This window comes from Barbatula barbatula, assembly GCF_947034865.1.
Source record: "Barbatula barbatula genome assembly, chromosome: 1".
In the NCBI taxonomy this organism is placed as follows: Eukaryota; Metazoa; Chordata; class Actinopteri; order Cypriniformes; family Nemacheilidae; genus Barbatula; species Barbatula barbatula.
In genome coordinates this window covers 31,154,140-31,173,149 of record NC_136766.1, presented here as the reverse complement: position 1 = coordinate 31,173,149, position 19,010 = coordinate 31,154,140, and the positions used below count along the sequence as shown (strand labels likewise).

The 19,010-nt window shown below is 40.7% G+C and overlaps 1 protein-coding gene across 1 annotated transcript; it reads right to left on the bottom strand.

The window, feature by feature from the left end:
- Nucleotides 1-206: 206 nt before the first annotated feature.
- On the bottom strand, nucleotides 207-18,398 carry LOC306902461 (E3 ubiquitin-protein ligase TRIM21-like). The gene is made up of 7 exons (XM_079471051.1): nucleotides 18,332-18,398; nucleotides 11,559-12,126; nucleotides 11,264-11,359; nucleotides 7,746-7,979; nucleotides 2,214-2,355; nucleotides 1,913-1,939; nucleotides 207-1,822 (listed from the first exon to the last, which is right to left on the bottom strand). The coding sequence occupies exons 2-7, from the start codon at nucleotides 12,111-12,113 to the stop codon at nucleotides 1,266-1,268; spliced, it is 1,611 nt and encodes a 536-aa protein (XP_079327177.1). The 5' UTR covers nucleotides 12,114-12,126; nucleotides 18,332-18,398; the 3' UTR covers nucleotides 207-1,265.
- Between the last annotated feature and the right edge of the window lie 612 nt (nucleotides 18,399-19,010).

Genomic DNA, 19,010 nt, shown 5'->3' with positions numbered 1-19,010 from the left:
TAGTTAGTAACTTTGTTGTCAGTTTATGATTTTGATTGTTATACAGCATTTTAATTGTTACATTTGCTGTTTGCATGTGGTCAGTAGTTTTTTTATTTACAAACATTAATTATCAGACTTCTATTGAGAGGGTATTCCCCTTGAATCAACGATGCCTATACATACATATATCACAATATGGCCTTATATAAGATCATATCTTTTATACAGTATATCCAACCGGGAAAGTTACTTTATTGAATATGATAGAATACACATGATGAAATTCATATTAAGTGTCTTTTACACATGTTGACTCATTACAGACACATGAAATAAGATCAATAAAGAAATATTTTTTGAAATATATGTAAACATCTACATGACATTCTGCTGGTGATTTTAGGCCCAGTTTCATAGACAAGGCAAGCTTAAGCCAGGGCTATGCCTTAGTTAAATTAATATATTAAAGTCGCTTTTATTAAAATGCCTTGGATAAAAAAACATTACTGGTGTGCATCTTCAGACAAAACAATGGCAATTGCATATTTAAAGATATATTGGGCAATTTATTTTCAGTTAAGACAGCTCAAACTTTAATTTTAGCCTGGGACTAGTCCTAAGCCTTGTCTTTGAAACCAGGAATTAATGTCTTTTTTTCTACGTATTGTGGCTCTGGAGAATTGCCACAGAAAAAAAAACTTACTGAATTTTCACCCATCCCCAAATATAATTTAAATAAATATAGATTAGTGTTTGCATTTGCAAACATTTATTATACATTTGCATAAACTAGGGTACTTAATAGACTGTGCAATGTAGAAATTAAAATATCTTGAACTGATATATAGTTATATGAATAAAATTAAAAAAGTTAAAAATGTCTACCAACATTCCGTTCAGTAATAATCATAATTACACCTTAAACTTGTCACTTTTTTTTGTAGTTCTTATACACATCATGGGCGTAACATACAGAGGTAAAAAAAGAACCACGCAGTAACAAAAACTGTTAACAAGGTTTCAAATGTGTGTGTTTAGTTTATAATATATTTTAGTATAAATGTTTTTCATGAATTGAACCCCACTCTCCTTGTATGCAGATTTCACATGCTTCTATTATTTTAAATCCCATAGTATTCTGTCAACCACACAATACAGTTAAATTTGTCCTTTTATTAGGGTAGTTATTTTTATAAAGTGTTTAGAATAAGAAAAACAAACCAAAAATGCTTAAATAATTTGTGTGTGTGTGTGTATTGTAATGCTTACTGCATTTAGTACAGTTACATACTGATGTCATCTGGGTTGACAGAAATTATGATCAATGGTTGGGAATTGTTACCATCTTTATTATGATGAAGGTTAAAATACGGACGAAGCGTTTCATTAAAGTAGCACTGAGTGAAAGTGTAAATATGTGACTGATTGTCCATATTATAGAACGAGACGAAAGCATCCTCATAGTCGACAAATACTCCCACCTTCAGGGGTTTGGTGGGGAGATGAAGCTGAATAGGAGGATCTTCTAAAGCTTCATATAGATTTGAACCGCAGAGCACGATGGCCCAGTAACCCTCTTTGGGGTTGCAGGAGACTTTACCTCTCCTATTTGCATTTTCTCTCACTACACCGAGTTCCCAACTCGTTTTCTCCCCCACCTCCACTACCCAGAATGCTCTTCCAGATGTGATCTGAAGCTTTCCCAGGATTCCACACACTGGATCAAGTTGTCGGCTGGGGCCCAGGATCTCACAAACGTTTTCTTTAACTCTTACGGTTTTGCCATCCTGAGACACTTCCAGACTTGGATGTGCGGTGTCTGCATCCAGAATCACATCCACTGTGTAAAGAGAAAAATCTCACTTATGGAATTCTTGAGAGCTTAATAAACCAATGTAGCAGTTCATCAATATGTTCTTCTTATACATACCTGAAAACCCCTGAATTCTTCTCATTTCTGAAACCAAAAAGTTAAAAGACTTTATTCTTAAATTGACACAGTAATGTTATTAATGATCAGATGGTATTTTACACTATATATACTGATCAGCCAAAACATCATGAGCCGCCGCAGAAAAAATGAATATTGTCTGCATGGCAGGTAATCATAATGTTTTGGCTCATCAGTGTATTAACTGTACTCACATATTATGGTATGTATGTATTTAAGGTTCTATGAAGGGCAGGACACCCCACTAATCACATCCCTACTCAAAAGCATCAAATCTCACCAAAAGGGCAAAGATTCTCCAGCAGAGTCCTAATAGAAGCCAATGTTGTTGAGTTTATATTTCTCATGGAGCCAAACTTCAGTTCAGTGTCAATAGAAACTGTACAATCATGTTTGACTTCAGCAGGTACAGAAGGCTGTGACTGAAAGAGAGACAAAATCATCACAACATTACAGATTATACATGTTTATATTGTTCCTTTTTTTAATTCTGACATAAATGGTGGGACTTTAATGCACACCTTCCAACCAACCAGACTTGAGTATTCAAACAGACCAGACCAGTTTATTCATTCTTAACTGAAAATGAACAAATACATTTGCAATTGCATTCATAAGTGCTACATTAAAAAACAGAAGTAAGGCGCACAAGTACAGTAAACGAGTAATGAAAAAAGAAAAAAAGAAACAGCAGGAGTCTTTCCATTTCATTCATTTACCATTCAGTAGCCCAAAGCAAATACAACTTTTTCATGGCAGTCTAATTCCATTTTAAAGGTCAAGTTTCCTGTAGCTCAGTGGTAAGAGCATTGCGTTAACAAGGTTGTGGGTTCTATCCCAGGGGATTGCAGATACCTGTATAAATGTATAGGATAATGCAATGTAAGTCGCTTTAGATAAAAGCTTCTGCTAAATGTAAGTGAAAATATACGTGACAAAACAGTCAACATACATCTCTTGAGTAAATTATGAACTATTTAGTCTCAGTGAAATTAAATATTATTTCATATTAAATCTTATTTTTTCTTGATTTATTGCAGCGTTTATAGTAAATAGCTTATCAACGTGGGTTATTTCCTTTTTCAGGTAAAATCTGAAATGCACTTCCGCCCTGAAATGACTATCTATCTCAAATGACGCCAGTAAGACGGCTTGGGCGGAGCATCTGTTAACTCCTCCCCTTCAACTGTCAGTCTGCTGCTAGTTCCCTTTCGAGGGAACTCTACACTGCGTCAATGTTGACACTTTGGGGAACGCCAGCAGCGTGACGCATCTGAATACGTTGTGTGAAACTAATCTCGCGACTTATCGTCGCGCCGTGATTTATCGTCGCGTCGCAATGACGTCATTATGACATCACGAGTGACGCGCGGCACCGGAAGATATAAATAGGAAGCTGACGCAGTGCAAATCAGCTTCTGCCATTTCAGCAAAGCGCTCTGTGTGTGTGAAGTTTATTGTCTGTTTGTTTACGACGTTGTCTAGATTGTTTATTGTAAACTTTATTAGAAATGAGTGGACAAAAGACCTTTAAGCCATGTGTTTCCCCTTGTCCTCGTTTTATTACGGGTGGGGATACACATGAACTCTGTGTTGAGTGTTTGGGATTTGAGCATGCTAAGGCAGCTCTTAAGGGGGATCCCTGTGAACATTGTTTGTGGCTATCACTGAGAACACTCAGCTCTCGTGCTGCTTTGTTTGATGAGTCAGGCAAAATTCGCCAGCCTCACGGATCGGGACCGGCGTCTCCGTTCGTGGGGCTCGCAGATCGATGTTAATGAGGGTGCTGAGACGGCTTCGGCCTTTTCTCAACCCCCCAGTTCCATTGCCTCTGGAAGGGATACGGGAGCCCGCATGGCGGCTTCTCCCGCCCCATCCAGAAGCCCAATGCACTGCTCTAGCTCTGAGGAGTTAGAGAGTGTTGGATTTCATACATGGGACATAGATGAGCCCAATGAAACTCCCCTTTCCCCTGGGTGTGAGGAGCTGTTAGAGGTTGTTGACCGAGTGGTAGCCAGACTTGGCATTGACTGGCCCACAGAGCAACAAGAAGTTTTGTCTGTCAGTAAATTGGATGAACGATTCTTGAAAAAACGGGTACAACCTCAGCCATTTTTCCCCGATTTACATTCAGAGGTGTCCAAATCGTGGAAAAAACCATACTCATCTCGCATATCTTCCACATCCACAAATTTTTCTAATGTGTTAGGGGCTAGAGATAAGGGGTATGGCATGATGCCAAGGGTAGAAGAGACGTTGGCCGTTTATCTTTCACCAGATTCGGCATCATCTTTGAAATCCCCGACATTACCCTCCAAACCATGTAGAGTCACGTCTAATTTGGTAGGCAAGGCGTATATGGCTTCAGGTCGGGCTGGATCATGCCTACACACCATGGGTCTTTTGCAGGCATACCAGGCCGACTTGCTGGGGGATATTAAAGAGGGCGAGGTAATAGATCCAAGTCTGCTCAAAGAGTTGAGAACAGCAGCAGATCTTATTCTTCGGGCCACTAAGGAGACAGCCCAAGCTGTTGGGCGCTCCATGTCAGCACTGGTTGCCACAGAGAGACACCTGTGGGTAAATCTATCAGGCATTAAAGAGAAGGATAAAACCGTGCTGCTTGATGCACCTCTCTCCTCCGAAGGCCTCTTTGGTGGTGCGGTTGAGATAGTAGTTGACCGTTTCCAGGAGACCTCCTAAACCTGCTAGGCAGGCGAAGCCGGATCTGAGAACAGTCATCGTCTCAAACCGGAAGGCTGCTGCAAAGAGGTCCTGACGGTTTGTCAGCGCATTAGAGGGTGCCCCCTCTTGGAGGACTGAAAAGTTCGGTCCTGCCAAGAAGTCCTCAGGAAACCTGTACGTTAACCCCACTGTCTTTGACGCTTCGGGGCATGTTAGGTTTTTTGGCACCGAATCAACCGAGTCTACCCGAAGACACTGTAGACCTAGTAAAAGTGCCAATAAAATCAACAGTTCGACCATCCCCTGCCGGTCAGCCGCTTCAGGGCATCGGGCTTCACACAACCGACATCAATGTCGTGAGGTTGACCCTCTTAGTACACTTTCTCCACGAGTGGAGAAAGCTTCCAAATCTCACTCCATGGCTCCTCTCGGTGATAGAAAAGGGTTACAGGATTCAGTTCGCTGTCCGCCCTCCAAAATTCAAGGGGGTGCTCTCCATCGAGGTAGACCCCGAAAAGGGGGGGTGTTAGGAAAGGAAGTGTTATCTCTCTTGGAGAAAGGGGCCATAGAGTATGTTCCCCCCCACGAGAGCCAGTCAGGATTTTACAGTCGGTACTTCATAGTTCCGAAGAAGGATGGAGGGCTGAGGCCCATTTTAGATCTGAGACATCTCAACAAATCTCTGAGGAGATACAAGTTCAAGATGCTCACTCTCCCTATTATTGTGGCCGGAATCAGATCAGAAGACTGGTTCACCACAATAGATCTGAAAGATGCATACTTCCACATCTCTATCCTTCCTCAACATCTGAAGTTTCTCAGGTTCGCTTTCGGGGGCAAAGCGTACCAATATCGAGTTCTTCCATTCGGCCTTGCTCTTTCCCCACGTACCTTCACGAAATGCATGGATTCAGCCCTTGCCCCATTGAGACTGCATGGGATCCGCATACTAAATTACATAGACGACTGGTTAATATTAGCCCAGTCTCACGAGATGGCGATTCGACATAGAGATCTCGTTCTCGACCATATGAAGCGTCTGGGGTTAAGGCTCAATGCCAAAAAGAGCAACTTAATTCCTTACCAGAGAATTACATTTCTTGGGGTAGTGTGGGATTCGGTCACGATGCAGGCGCGATTGTCCCCTGCACGTGTCGAATCGATCCTGACAGCGGTGTCCAGGATCAAGTTAGGTCATGCCTACACTGTAAAACATTTTCAAAAAGTATTGGGTCTTATGGCGGCAGCGTCCAACGTGATTCCTTTTGGCCTCCTGCATATGAGACCTTTACAGTGGTGGCTAAAAGGCAAAGGGTTTTCCCCGAGAGGCAACCCGTTCCGTCTGATCAGGGTTACGCGCAGATGCCTTCGTTCCCTGGTTATATGGAGGAAGCCTTGGTTTCTCAATCAAGGACTGAAATTGGGGGTACAATGTCACAGGAGGATAGTGACGACGGATGCGTCCCTCACAGGCTGGGGGGCAATAGTGGAAGGTCGCTCAGCCAGTGGACTTTGGAGAGAGCAGCATCACCAATTGCACATAAATTGCCTGGAGATGCTAGCTGTACTAAAAGCACTGAGGTACTTTCTCCCAGTCTTCAGAGGTCATCATGTTCTGGTCAGAACAGACAATACGACAGTGGTCTCTTATATAAATCATAATAATAATAATAATAATAAATTGAATTTATATAGCGCTTTTCATAACTCAAAGTCGCTTTACAGGTAGCTAGATTATAAGGTAAAGCAAAACTGGACAATACAAGACAAAACAAGAAAGGGGGCTACAGATAGGCAGAGGTGAAGAGATGGGTCTTGAGGCGGGACTGGAAGATGGTGAGGGACTCAGAGGTGCGGATCTCTTGGGGGAGGGAGTTCCAGAGCCTGGGAGCTGCCCTGGAGAAGGCTCTGTCCCCAAAACTGCGGAGTTTGGACTTGTGGATGCAGAGGAGACCGGCTGAGGTGGATCTGAGGGACCGTGAGGGTTGGTAGGGGGACAGGAGGTCAGTGAGGTAGGAGGGGGCCAGATGGTGAAGGGCTTTGTAGGTGAGGACCAGGATTTTGTAGGTGATCCGGTGGGAGATAGGAAGCCAGTGGAGTTGTTTTAGGACTGGAGTGATGTGGTGCCAAGATTTGGAACGGGTGTTGAGTCGGGCATGCTGCGTTCTGGACCAGTTGGAGGCGGTTAATGTTGGTAGAGCTGATTCCGAGGAGAAGTGAGTTGCAGTAGTCCAGTCGGGAGGAGATGAAGGCGTGAATGAGTCTTTCAGCAGCGGGAGGTGTAAGAGAGGGTCTAATTTTGGCAATGTTGCGGAGGTGAAAGAAGGAGGTTTTGATGACATGGCGGATGTGGGGCTCAAGGGAGAGGGTGGAATCAAAGATCACGCCAAGGTTTCGGGCCAGGGGAGATGGGGAAACAATGGTGCCGTCAATGGTGAGAGTGGGGTTATTGGTTTTGCCAAGTGTGGATTTGGAGCCAATGAGAAGGAATTCTCTTTTATCACTGTTTAGTTTGAAAAAATCATCAAGGGGGCCTGAGATCACGCCCTCTCTGCAGACTGGCTCACCAGGTTCTCCTATGGGCCTCGAAAGGGAACGTCTCAGGTGACGACTGTAACCGTAGTTCCCTGAGACAGGGAACGAGACACTGCATCGTTGTGCCATAACTCCCTGTGCCTGGAGCATTTGCTTCAATCATTTTTGCAGAAGCTGATTTGCACTGCGTCCGCTTCCTATTTATACCTTCCGGTGCCGCGCGTCACTCGTGACGTCATAATGACGGCATTGCGACGCGACGATAAATCACGGCGCGACGATAAGTCGCGAGACTAGTTTCACACAACGTATTCAGATGCGTCACGCTGCTGGCGTTCCCCAAAGTGTCAACATTGACGCAGTGTCTCGTTCCCTGTCTCAGGGAACTACGGTTACAGTCGTAACCTGAGACGTTTCATTTCAAAATGCAACAGCTGTATTTATACATCCGCAGTGAAAAACGCAAGCCACGGCCACTAATTTTCTCCTTTGAAATCCTTTCACTCGGAAATGCATCAGAATACGGAAGTAAAAACAACTTCCGGTCCATGGTTGACTTTGAAATTCATAGTATACTATATTAGTCACTGACCTGGAGAAAGATGATGTCATCTTCCTCTTTTTTCATTTGGTTCAATTGATCGATGATTTCTAAATACTTAAGGATTTCCTTTCGTATCTGCTGGGTTTTCTCTGCCATCTCCTTCTCAAGAAATCTTCTTCCATCCTCCAGAGGAGTCAGCAGCTCCTTCTCAGCTCTCCTCACAACATCCATCACTTCAGCAAAGACCTCCTTTATCTCCCTCTGCTTTCTTACTATCTGAGTCTGTGAGAAGAGAAGGGACTGATCATTCTGTGTCTGTTTATAGACTCTCAGGCACACATCCACAACATCCCAAGCTCCAGTTACAGACTGAACATTTTTTAATCACATCACTGATATTCAATATTACTTATGCACCTGCATATAATGGTGAAATTTCAACAAATCATTATTTTGTGATCAGTGTTCGCTTTTGTTGAGCTCATGGATTTATGTGTTTTATTGTTAAATTTTCATGCATTTGCTGAGGCAATGTAAACTTATATCAAATGCAATGTGGTGATAGGAATTAAAGTCATTTTGAGGTAGATTGACCTCTGGTTGGTAGAATGACCAAGGGGTGAGCGAGGTCGCTGAGTCTTTAGACGGGGTCGCAGTGAATGCAATTATGAGAATCATGTCCAGATGTTGTGGTAAAGATGTCAAATCACTAGCCAGTTTGCGGGTTATGTTCTAAATATTGCGCAGATTGAGCTCACAAACTCAACTCATGAATCAGTATTAGATCGATTGACGCAGCAGTTTCAATTCGCGGGTAATTTACTAATTGGCGCACATTAAAAAACAGGTGCAATATCTCATTTCCAAAATGACCAACCCAATCAACTAAACGTTGCGCAAATTTGCGCAGATGCTGATAATCTGCGGGTTGGGATTGATCAAAATGAACATATTTTGCTGGTGGGTCGCGGGCGGATAAGATAAAGGATGATGAAAATCTAAACTTACAAATTTTTTTTTAAACCTATATTTGGAAACTCCTACAAATGCAGATGCAATAAGGTCAGTCGCAAAAACGTCTGTGTCCACGCACTTTCAGCGCTAATTTTCACTGCGTGTTTTACGTAAATTCCGACAGTATTTTTGACAGACTGCGCTACAGTATAATGTGATAGTCTTCAAGCGTTCATAGAAGCCACAATGCAACGCCTGATTTCTTGTACAACATACTGCACACATGTGAGTGTTGCTTTGGTTTTTAGTACAACAATAAGTTAATGGGCCTCGTTTATAGAAACAAGCGCCGAAATCGTCTTAAGACAGGGTCAACGTGTGATTCATATAAAATTTGTTTGCTGCCAATCTCATCGTACGAATGATCATACCTTGACAAAGGCTGAAATCGCTTATAATTTACATATCACGTCTTGGGAAGCTCCATTCAGTATTTTTGCAGCCGATACAGAGTACAGATTTCTTGTAATCGTGATTGGCCGATACCGGTCCCCATGCTTTAAGCTTCATATAACTGATATGAAGGCTCAATGATCACAGTTAACCTTTTTTCAGTTCAATTCATACTATAGATATTTTTTGGGGAAATTATGGCATAATAAGGAGTCCCATTATCATATTTTACAGTAATTATGTAATATAACTATTGTTTTAACTAAAGTACTAAATAATAGTACTAAATAATCACAAAAAATATTTATTATACAGTGAATATTTTAATATGCCTTTAAAATTAGACTTATGCTAAACAATATGCATGTCAGGTTACATAATGGAGACAAAAATAAACGGAAACAAAATGGACCAGTCTGACACAACCTACAAGGTTTATTTAAACATTGTCCGATAGTAAACTGTGGAGGACAAAAAAAAGTCTGAATCTACTTAAACATTGTCCAATACGACCGTACCTCCTCACGAAATAAAATCAAGCTTTTACAATTGTTATTTAACTGTACCGAAAAAAGAGGGGGAGTGTGGCGAGAAGGGCGGAACGAGAGCCGCGAGGGAGCGTGGTCGGTGACGGGAGTGATAAAGAGGGACAGCTGCGTGTGCACCGGTCTCGCATCTCTCACGGAGGAGCTCCTGAAGCATAAGAGAGGAGCTACAACAGGGTGGGGCGAGAGAGGACCTGGCCTGGTCTTTATGTACTGTGTTTGTGTGGGATTTTACTTTTGTTTTGTTGTTTGTTTATTTGATTATAAATTTGTTTTACGTTGGGCGGTTCCCGCCTCCTTCCTTCCGTTATTGGACTTTGCTACATTAGTGCCTAAACACGGAAGGAAGGAGGCGGGAACTGGTGCATGCGCAGCTGACGCTCATTTTCACTGCCATCACCGGCCTCGCGCCGTTCCCTAACGGCTCTCGTCCCACCCTGATCACCACATGGAGGTTTCGTCCGATTTTAGATCTTCACCATCTAAATCGGTAATTGAAGCATCTAAAGTTCAAATGGGTAGCTTTGAAACGGATTATAGGACAAGTCAGATCCGAGGACTGGTTATTCACAATCGATTTGATAGACGCGTATTTTCACATCTCCCTTCCTTCCCATCACTTAAAGTTCCTGAGGTTTGCTTTTCGGGGGCAAAGCATAAAAAATGTGCCATATTCAGGAAATACGTGGATGCATATCTAGCTCCGCTGCACATGAAAGGCATTCGCATGTTGAATAATATAGACTATTGGCTGAATTTAGTTCAGTCGGAACGGCTGGCAGTTCAACAACGAGCATTGTTCTCGCCCATATTAAAAATCTAGGGCTGAGGCTGAATGCAGAGAAGAGTGCTTTCCCCAGCACAGAAAACCACTTCTCTAGGAGTAATATGTGACGCTAATGTGACAGACACGTCTCGCTAGAGCTGGATGCCATGGCACAGGTGTGGCCTAGGCTTCTGGTGGACCTGTTTGAGAGCCCTCTGAAGGAAATCCCATTGAGGGGGGACCTGTTATTTCAGGGGATTAGATTTTTTACACACGCCCTGAATAATGGAAACTGTGAGTCTGGCTGTTGAGACCATCATTAATTCCAGAGCTTCTATCATGAGAAAGCTTTACGCCTTAAAGTGGGGTGTTTTCAGCTCTTGGTGTGGATCTCACTTTTTAGACCCTGTTAACTGTCTAGTTGCGACAGTACTTGAGTTCTTGCAAAACCATTTTGCCACGGATTCAACCCTGTCTACTTGGTAAAATAGCTGTCAAATGTTGTCTATCCAATCTAAGTACACAATTTGATAATACAAATTTAAGGCCACCAATAACCAAGCAATGCTTAATTTCGCTCAGACTGTGGTGTAAAGAAAGCAATTAAAAAAAAAAAAACTTAAGCAAAACATGGTCAGGTCAATATGTCCAGATCATTTTTGGTTCCAAACTTGTATCAATTTTACTGGTAGTCTGGTAGACATTAACTGTATGAATTATTTTTGGTTAAATATGTCACAGTTTACTTTATTTTGCTATTCTCACTTGATAAACAAAAGAGTCCTATACAAACTAGTAAAACATAATTAAAAACTATATTTGACAGTATTTCAAAGAAATAAACTAACCTGTTCTTCTGTGACAATGTGTTGAAGATCGTCAAGTTTTTTTTCACTCTGGTTTATCAAGCTTTTCAATCCTTCAATAGTATTTTGCTGTTCGGCCTGCAGAAACACAAATTGATGTCTTATGCAAGATTTAGAGCCATATTTGTGTTGATTGTATTTTAGATTTTACTTTAATTTACATACTTGGTATTTCACAAAAAAAAACGTTTGACAACTTTCATTTAAACAGGATAAACTCAATTTTCATATTCATATTCAAAAGCCCCCTGTTGACGTTTCTATGAAAGGTTTATACCTCTCTCCTCTTTCTCTCTTTCTCCACAGATATGACGTATTCACCGTTCTTCACACATAAGGTGCAGATCAAGCGCTTGTCCCGTTTGCAGTAGAGCTCCAGAGGTCTGCCGTGGACACTACACGCTTTCTCTTCCAATCTCTCCACCGGACTCACCAGTTTATGAAACCTGTGCATCTCCAAAGACTGATGGCGCTTCAGATGGTGCTCACAGTACGAGAGCAAACAGGTCAAGCAGGACTTCACAGCTTTGAACGGTCGGTTTTCCTCACAGCCATTGCATGGGATCTCACCTCTCTGTCCTGTGTAGAGACTCATATCGTCCATCTTCACCTGGTGAAAGTCTCGCAGAAGGGTTTTGAGTGCAGCGTTCACGCTGGGTTTGGTGGAGACAGGCTCCTTACACAGAGGGCATTGTGGATCACTCATGCTTATGTGGTGGTCCAGACAGCACTGACAAAAGCTGTGACCACAGCCTGTTGTGACTGGATGCTCAAACAGGTTCTCACAGATGGGACACTGAAGGGAGTGAGAGACATCTACAGCTGTAGCCATGGTGATTTTACACCTGAGGATTTGAATAATAATAATGCCATGAACCGTCAACCTCTGTGCTGAAAATTCCCGATCTCTTACTTTTAAATAAAGAAACATATTCCTAAATAGAATTGACCAATCATTATCCTGACCACAGGCTCTACTCTGCAACACCATCATAACCACGCAAATGTACATACCATAAACCCTTCTACATTATACAAAATTATCCAACATTAAACAGTAACAAATATCCCCCTATGTTAATATTGAGAAAAAATAACACCAAATTTGAACAATTTCAGAAGTAAAACATGCTGGGACCTGGATATCTGCTTCAACTCATTTTGTTAATGTGTGTATACATGTATTCACATTTACATGGAACATCTATAAGGCATCAAACATTTTGTATATTAGATATATTTTTCTCTTTATTTCTAAATAGCCATATATTGTATATAAATATTGCTGTATATTGAAAAATATAAGCTTTCCAATATATATATATATATATATAAATATATATATGAAATATATCGCATAATATTTTGCAGTATATTCCCATATATTTGTGTTCCGTATAGAATCCGTAAATAAAACGTGCTGATGACGTGTTTGTAAACAATCCATTTTATAATTTCACCTGAACCTGCAAAAGGTCGAAAATTGCTTCATTTTAAATAGAGAAGAACCGTATTTTTTTGGAAAATACCAATAAAAATATGACACAAAATATCCCAAAATATGCCTTATATGATGATGACTGCAATGTATGGGCCCCTTTATGTTAGTAAATACTGTCATGCTTTTTTGGGGGTGGAGCATAGGCGGCAGAAAGATTCCCATGGCCGCTATACGCTAGCTTTGATAGCTTTTTTGGGATAAAATCTGATTTAATTTGAATGTGTACGGTCAGTAGTTTCCTGGGACTGTGACTGTTGTTGACAATATGAACTTTAATGGAAGGAACCAGATTGCCCAACCTCCCAGCCAGCAATGACATGTGGGGCCCAGATGGGTTAAGTACGGGTTCCATGGTTACCGTGTGGGCATGGGCTTTGGCTGGGTGAAATCAGCGGGTCCCATGTAGGTTTTGTAGAATGAGTCCCACATAGGAAGCCCATATGAGCTAATTACATGGGCCCCATAAGGGACAGGCATGGGCCAATTGGGCATGGGTTTGAACTGAGAACACATATATGGGTCCTGCATAGCATATTTATGGGCCAAGAGGGCATGGGTTTGATCTGGGAACACATATATGGGTCCTGCGTGGCATATTAATGGGCCAAGTGGGCATGGGTTTGAACTGGGAAAACATATATGGGTTTTCAGTACTCTTTCCACCACTGCCTGTTATGCACACAACACCTAATTAGGCTCATTCATAATAAAGCCAGCGAAGCAGTTAACGTTTGTTAATTCTCTCACATATCCTTTAATTTACGAATTGTACAGTATTTAATTGTTATTTGGTCAGGCAGTTCTTAGGACATCTATAAGGGGCCTGTAATGCAAAGACCTTGTTTCGCACTCAAAACGTTAACTGCTCATTCGGAAAGCACTGACTTTGAAAGATTATGTTTGTTGTTTAATGTAACAATTTTGTATTATTGTATTAATGTATTTTTTGGAGAGATGTTTTTTTTCAGAGATTTTTTTTAAAATATAGTTTTGATTTGTTGACATGTGACATTTAAATTATTTTTTAAAGATCATTTTTGTTGTTCAATTTGACAATAAATTTCTTGCAGTTCTTATATTCATTCTTCGTTTTTAGTTTTTCTTAGATTGTTTCCTTAAACCATTTGGCATGGTTGGGCTTAGATAGGCCTTGCATCGATTGCCCAGTTAGGACCCACATAAGATCCTTACAGAGCCCACTTTAAGCCCATAGGGGCATTCACGGTTGAATCCTGGTGCAAGCCCACTTTAAACCCCTTTAGGCAGGTGGGGCCCAAATTACAGGTCCCACTTAAAACCCATCTGGGCATCCACGGCTGGCCCCCGTGTGGATCCCGGGTGCAAGACCATTTTAAACGCCCTATAAGCAGGTGGGGCCCAAATGGGTCTGTCATGAATTGCCCAGTTAAGATCCCACATAACACCCTTATAGATCCCTTTTAAAGCCCATCTGGGCAGCCCCGGCTGGATCCTGGGTGCAAACCCCTTTGGGCAGGTGGGGCCCCAATGGGTCTGGCATGACCCACATAAGACTCTTACAGAGCCCATTTAAAGCCCATCTGGGTTGCCATGGTTGGATCCCGGGTGCAAGCCCACTTTAGACCCATTTGGGCAGGTGGGGTTTTAAGACCCATACAGTACCCTTACGGGTCCCACTTTTAGTACGTCTGGGCTTCCACGGCTTGCCCCAATGTGGATCCCGGGTGCAAGCCCATAATGGGGCCCACATTTGCCGCCCATGAAGCCCTCATCTGGGCCCCACATGTCATTGCTGGCTGGGCTGTATACACTTACTCAATAGATGGACGAACTGTCAGGATTACAGATCCTTCCATACCAGTTAAGTGGTCTGACATCCACACATACCAGATAAAGTAACCAAGCGTGTATTGTAAAGAGAAATTGAGAGCGTATACATCTTTAGATGTACTCGATGTGGCAAACGGTACCGGTATTTTTTAAAATTTCAAATTTGAGACGGTATTCTGTCGATTGTTGCACTAAACAGATTGTAGCTCAATCTGTGCTGGCGTGCATTGGCCGCCTCCTGTTTTCCCTTTGATTTGCCTCCACCAAATGCCGTGACGTAATCATGAGGTTTACCTTAAAGGGGTCTATAAGCCACTGCATTAACAATAACAATTAGAACAAATTACCTGCCAGGTATTAACTCTCTAGATTCGGTCCTAATATAACCGTGCAATCTCATTATCAGTTCATTATGTGCCAGAGAAGAACTAGTGCTACCGGATGAGCCTGGTTTCTTTTAAGATGTTTTCCTCCACTTATACACCATCAGAGTAATTTCTTGCCAAACATTGTCAACTTTGGTTTGCTCACGGGGAGACTGATATCACATTTCAAGACCCAAACTTTCTTAATATCACTATGAATACTTAATGTCGATCCTATAGGCTGTATACACAGTTGTTCATAATGGAAAATATAAACAACGACACAATTCTGACCAAAAAACAAACAGCTGTTCTGTAGTTTTAATACGGAAAAACGTGTAGATTTTTTGCAGTTTAACACTTCATGGCAGAGCCTTGTGTTTTCTACAATGCTTAGCTGTGTGTGAACTTTTGTATTTGAGTCCACTTGAAAAGATGTTTCTGACAGTTTTTCTAAATTGTTTACACACAAATATTGGTACTTGAGACACAATGACCACAACATGTACTCACGCACCAACCCCCTGAACCAATTCTGCTAAACTACAAGCACAATTCCTGCTTTACACTCACAAATGCAGTTTTAAAACACACTTTTTTTAAAACACTACACACAATTCTCTGCATTTGGCAAATCTTTGGGCAGAAAAATCTATTGTTTTCACAAGGAACACACTGCCATTCAAACATGACTCATCACATGGGCAAACACCTGTCACACATTTTTACAATTAGCTTTAGCAAATAAGGGCAACAGGTGAGCTCTTCTGTTTTGGAGCAATGGATGCCAACAATGGAAACAGAGCCAGAGGAGTGAGAGTGAGAGGAAGAGGACAGGGAAGAGGAAGATGAAGGACAGGGACCGTAATCTCTAATGAGATCCGAGCCACTTTGGTTGATCAAGTGGTCTATCATCAACCATGGTCTAACAATGAAGGAGGCTGGGCAAAGGGTGCAGCCAAATTTAAACAGGTACACTGAAGCATCCATCATCCGGACTTTCCAAAATGAGAATAGGTAAGAAATCTACTCACACTAGTAAATTGCATTACTGCAAATCAATACAGTGCTCCATGAGTACAGTAGTACAGAAATGCCTGTAGACTGTTCTATAGGACAGTAATACAGTAATATGTATCAAGTATTCGGGAACGTGTTCTGTCTCCTGAACAGGAAACTGCAGTCATGAACATGGTCTTTGAAAATAACGCCATAACATTACGGAAAATACAAAGAAAAATAATTGAAAAAAATAGATATTTCCAGATATCGATAGGGTAAGCTTATCAACACTGCACTGCAGTGGGTGCCATTTGAACGCAATTCAGAAAGAGTCAAAGAATTGCGATATAACTGTGCAAGTAAATCCTATACAATCCCACAATTGATGTATACTCTCAACACTGCGTAAATGATACATATTACAATAGTGACCACTCCATGTCTATTTCTGATATTGTCATGTGTGTTTCAGAGGTGGCTGCAGTGGAGCACCAGTTCATTTTCATTGAGGTTGGATTCAACCTCACAAAAAGACGAAAGAGGGGAAGGAATAGCATCGGCCAGCGTGCCATTGTTGAAGTCCCTGGCCAGCGCGAAAGGAACATCACAATGTTTGCAGCAATTACCCACAACGGCGTCATCCATCACCATGCTACCCTTGGCCCCTACAACACTGCCCATCTGATCCCATTCCTGGACACTCTACACAACACACTCATTCCCCCAGATCAGATAGACGGCCCAGAGAAGCTTAGGTACGTTGTCATTTGGGACAACGTAACTTTCCACCGGGAACTGGTGTCACTGGTTTACTGCCCACCCATGCTTTTTAGTTGTTTATCTCCCTCCATAATCCCCATTCCTCAATCCTATGGAGGAATTTTTTTCTGCCTGGAGATGGAAAGTGTTTGACCGAAATCCACAAACGTGTATACCCCTTCTCCAAGCTAGGGTTGTGTTGTTTTGTATGTAGACCACTATATGTGCAACTTTGCGTTGGTTGGGATGTAGACTGCACATTGTTTTTGTTGGAAAAATTTTATATTTGTTACCATGTATTTGTGTGTTCTGACTATAAAAACTATTATTTATATATATATATATATATATATATTCCTGTCTGTAGTAAGTGTAACACTGAACCAATAAAGACCAAAGTCATTGTGATAAATGGAGAAGTGTAACACTGAACCAATAAAGACCAAAGTCATTGTGATGAATGGAGAAGTGCTTTTCATTCATCATAGTGTTTTACATCGAGCACATCAGTGTTCAACTGGGCATGCTTTCAGAAAATGTGTGTAAACAATCAAGAAAAACTGTAATATAAAAATGTAATATTTACCGTGTAAAAATCAAACAAGAATCAGCTAATTCTAAAAAACTTTCTTCCGCTATCTTGTGGTTATTTACAATGCAAAACAGAACATTAACTCATCCTCTCCATCTATCAGTCTGCTGTTGGTTCTACTTCAAAATAAATAAAATCTGTTCTACATTCAATCCATTCGCTGTGCAAAATATGAATTCACCCATTGTCTTTCTCATTTGATGAATCAGTTTCATTTATAAATATATGAGAATTCTACTCATCAAAACTAACATTTTATCTTAGCCTTTTCCATTATAAGAGATACACACAATGAAAATAGTTAAAGGCCAAAGAAAACCTAAACTGACATTAAAAAACAAAGGTCAAGAGCCCCAACAAAGCAAACATTGATCATGGTGACCACCATCAACATCTAAACCTGTGATGGTAATGGTGTTTGTGGAGTTGTTTAATGGTGACATCTTGACATGTGTTGTGTTTCTGTTGCTCTGTTCTTTATTCTGTTGTTCTCCACTGTAAAAAGTCTATTAATTATGAAATAAATCTGATAATTGGTTGACTGTGAAAAACACTGCACAAATAAAGTGATCAAATGACAAAAACTATTTTAACAAGATACATAACTTTAATTATAATTTCAAGATAATTTTTTTTTGTAAAATAAAGTAAATTGTGTAAAATGATAAAACTAGCATATTTTGAAAAGTAAAGAATATAACTATACATCTTACTATAGTTTTAAATAAAAAAATACTTTTAAGTGGATAAAAAAAAAGTTAGACTAAGAGTTGCAGGAAATAAAAGACTTTGCCGTCAAATATACAGGGACTGTAAAACACACAAATATTTTCTGTAAATGTGTAAACTGTTTACCTGTTTTTCCAAGATTTACATAATTTTTCATGTAACTAGCTGCCAGTAGTTTTTTCTAGTTTCAGTAAAAACTACGGGATTTCATTATAATTTTACTGAAATGTTTTACAGTGTATGTACTGTACTTCAGTAAAAGTCACACATAAGGGGTGAGAAATTAGACTCACCTTTTCAGAGGAGTGAATTCTTCTCTTCAGAGATCTGTCTCTCTTTTAGGGTTAACTTAAGTTGAATTTCCTTGCAGTGACGATCCATTAGTTTACTTTCATTTCCCAGCACAAAAGCCATTGGCTGACTGTCCACAGAGGTTTGCATATTTGTATACATTACCTCAGGGTTTGTTTATTTGTAAATGACAAAAAACGACTTTAGACAACAAGGACACTGGGTATAAGCCCAATGTAAAACTTTCAACACACCCTTATTATTTACCTAACCTTTACCTTCAATTATTTGAGATATAGCACTTCAAAATGACCCATAAGTGCAATGGCCCATTGAACTGTATTGTGACATGTCAACTTCATTGGTCCATAACTTTAAATTGATACAGTAAAAACGTCTGTATTTTCGCTGGGTGATAGTCAATTACTCTGGTTATAACTCAAGTTTGACACTTTTAACATGGTATTTGAGATAAAGATAAACTTCAAAAGGGCCCATAAGTGATTACACCCATTTTACTGTATTGGGATGTATGCCAAATTCATGTCCATAACGTCAAAATATGTTTTAGTAAAATGGTTTGTATTTTGAATGGCTATAATTATTGGTATAACTCTGCAGTGAAACTTTCAACGCACAGTCAAAGCCAACTGAGATAAAGCTCTGCCAATGGTCCAATAT

What these genes read in the sequence shown, in the direction of transcription:
- LOC306902461 (XM_079471051.1), bottom strand. Translation starts at nt 12,113, where the DNA reads ATGGCTACAGCTGTAGATGTCTCTCACTCCCTTCAGTGTCCCATCTGT. An exon ending in ACATTGTCACAGAAGAACAG is followed by an intron (nt 7,980 to 11,263) that starts GTTAGTTTATTT and finishes CTCTTCTCACAG; the next exon opens with ACTCAGATAGTAAGAAAGCA. An exon ending in AAGAATTCAGGGGTTTTCAG is followed by an intron (nt 1,823 to 1,912) that starts GTATGTATAAGA and finishes CTCTTTACACAG; the next exon opens with TGGATGTGATTCTGGATGCA.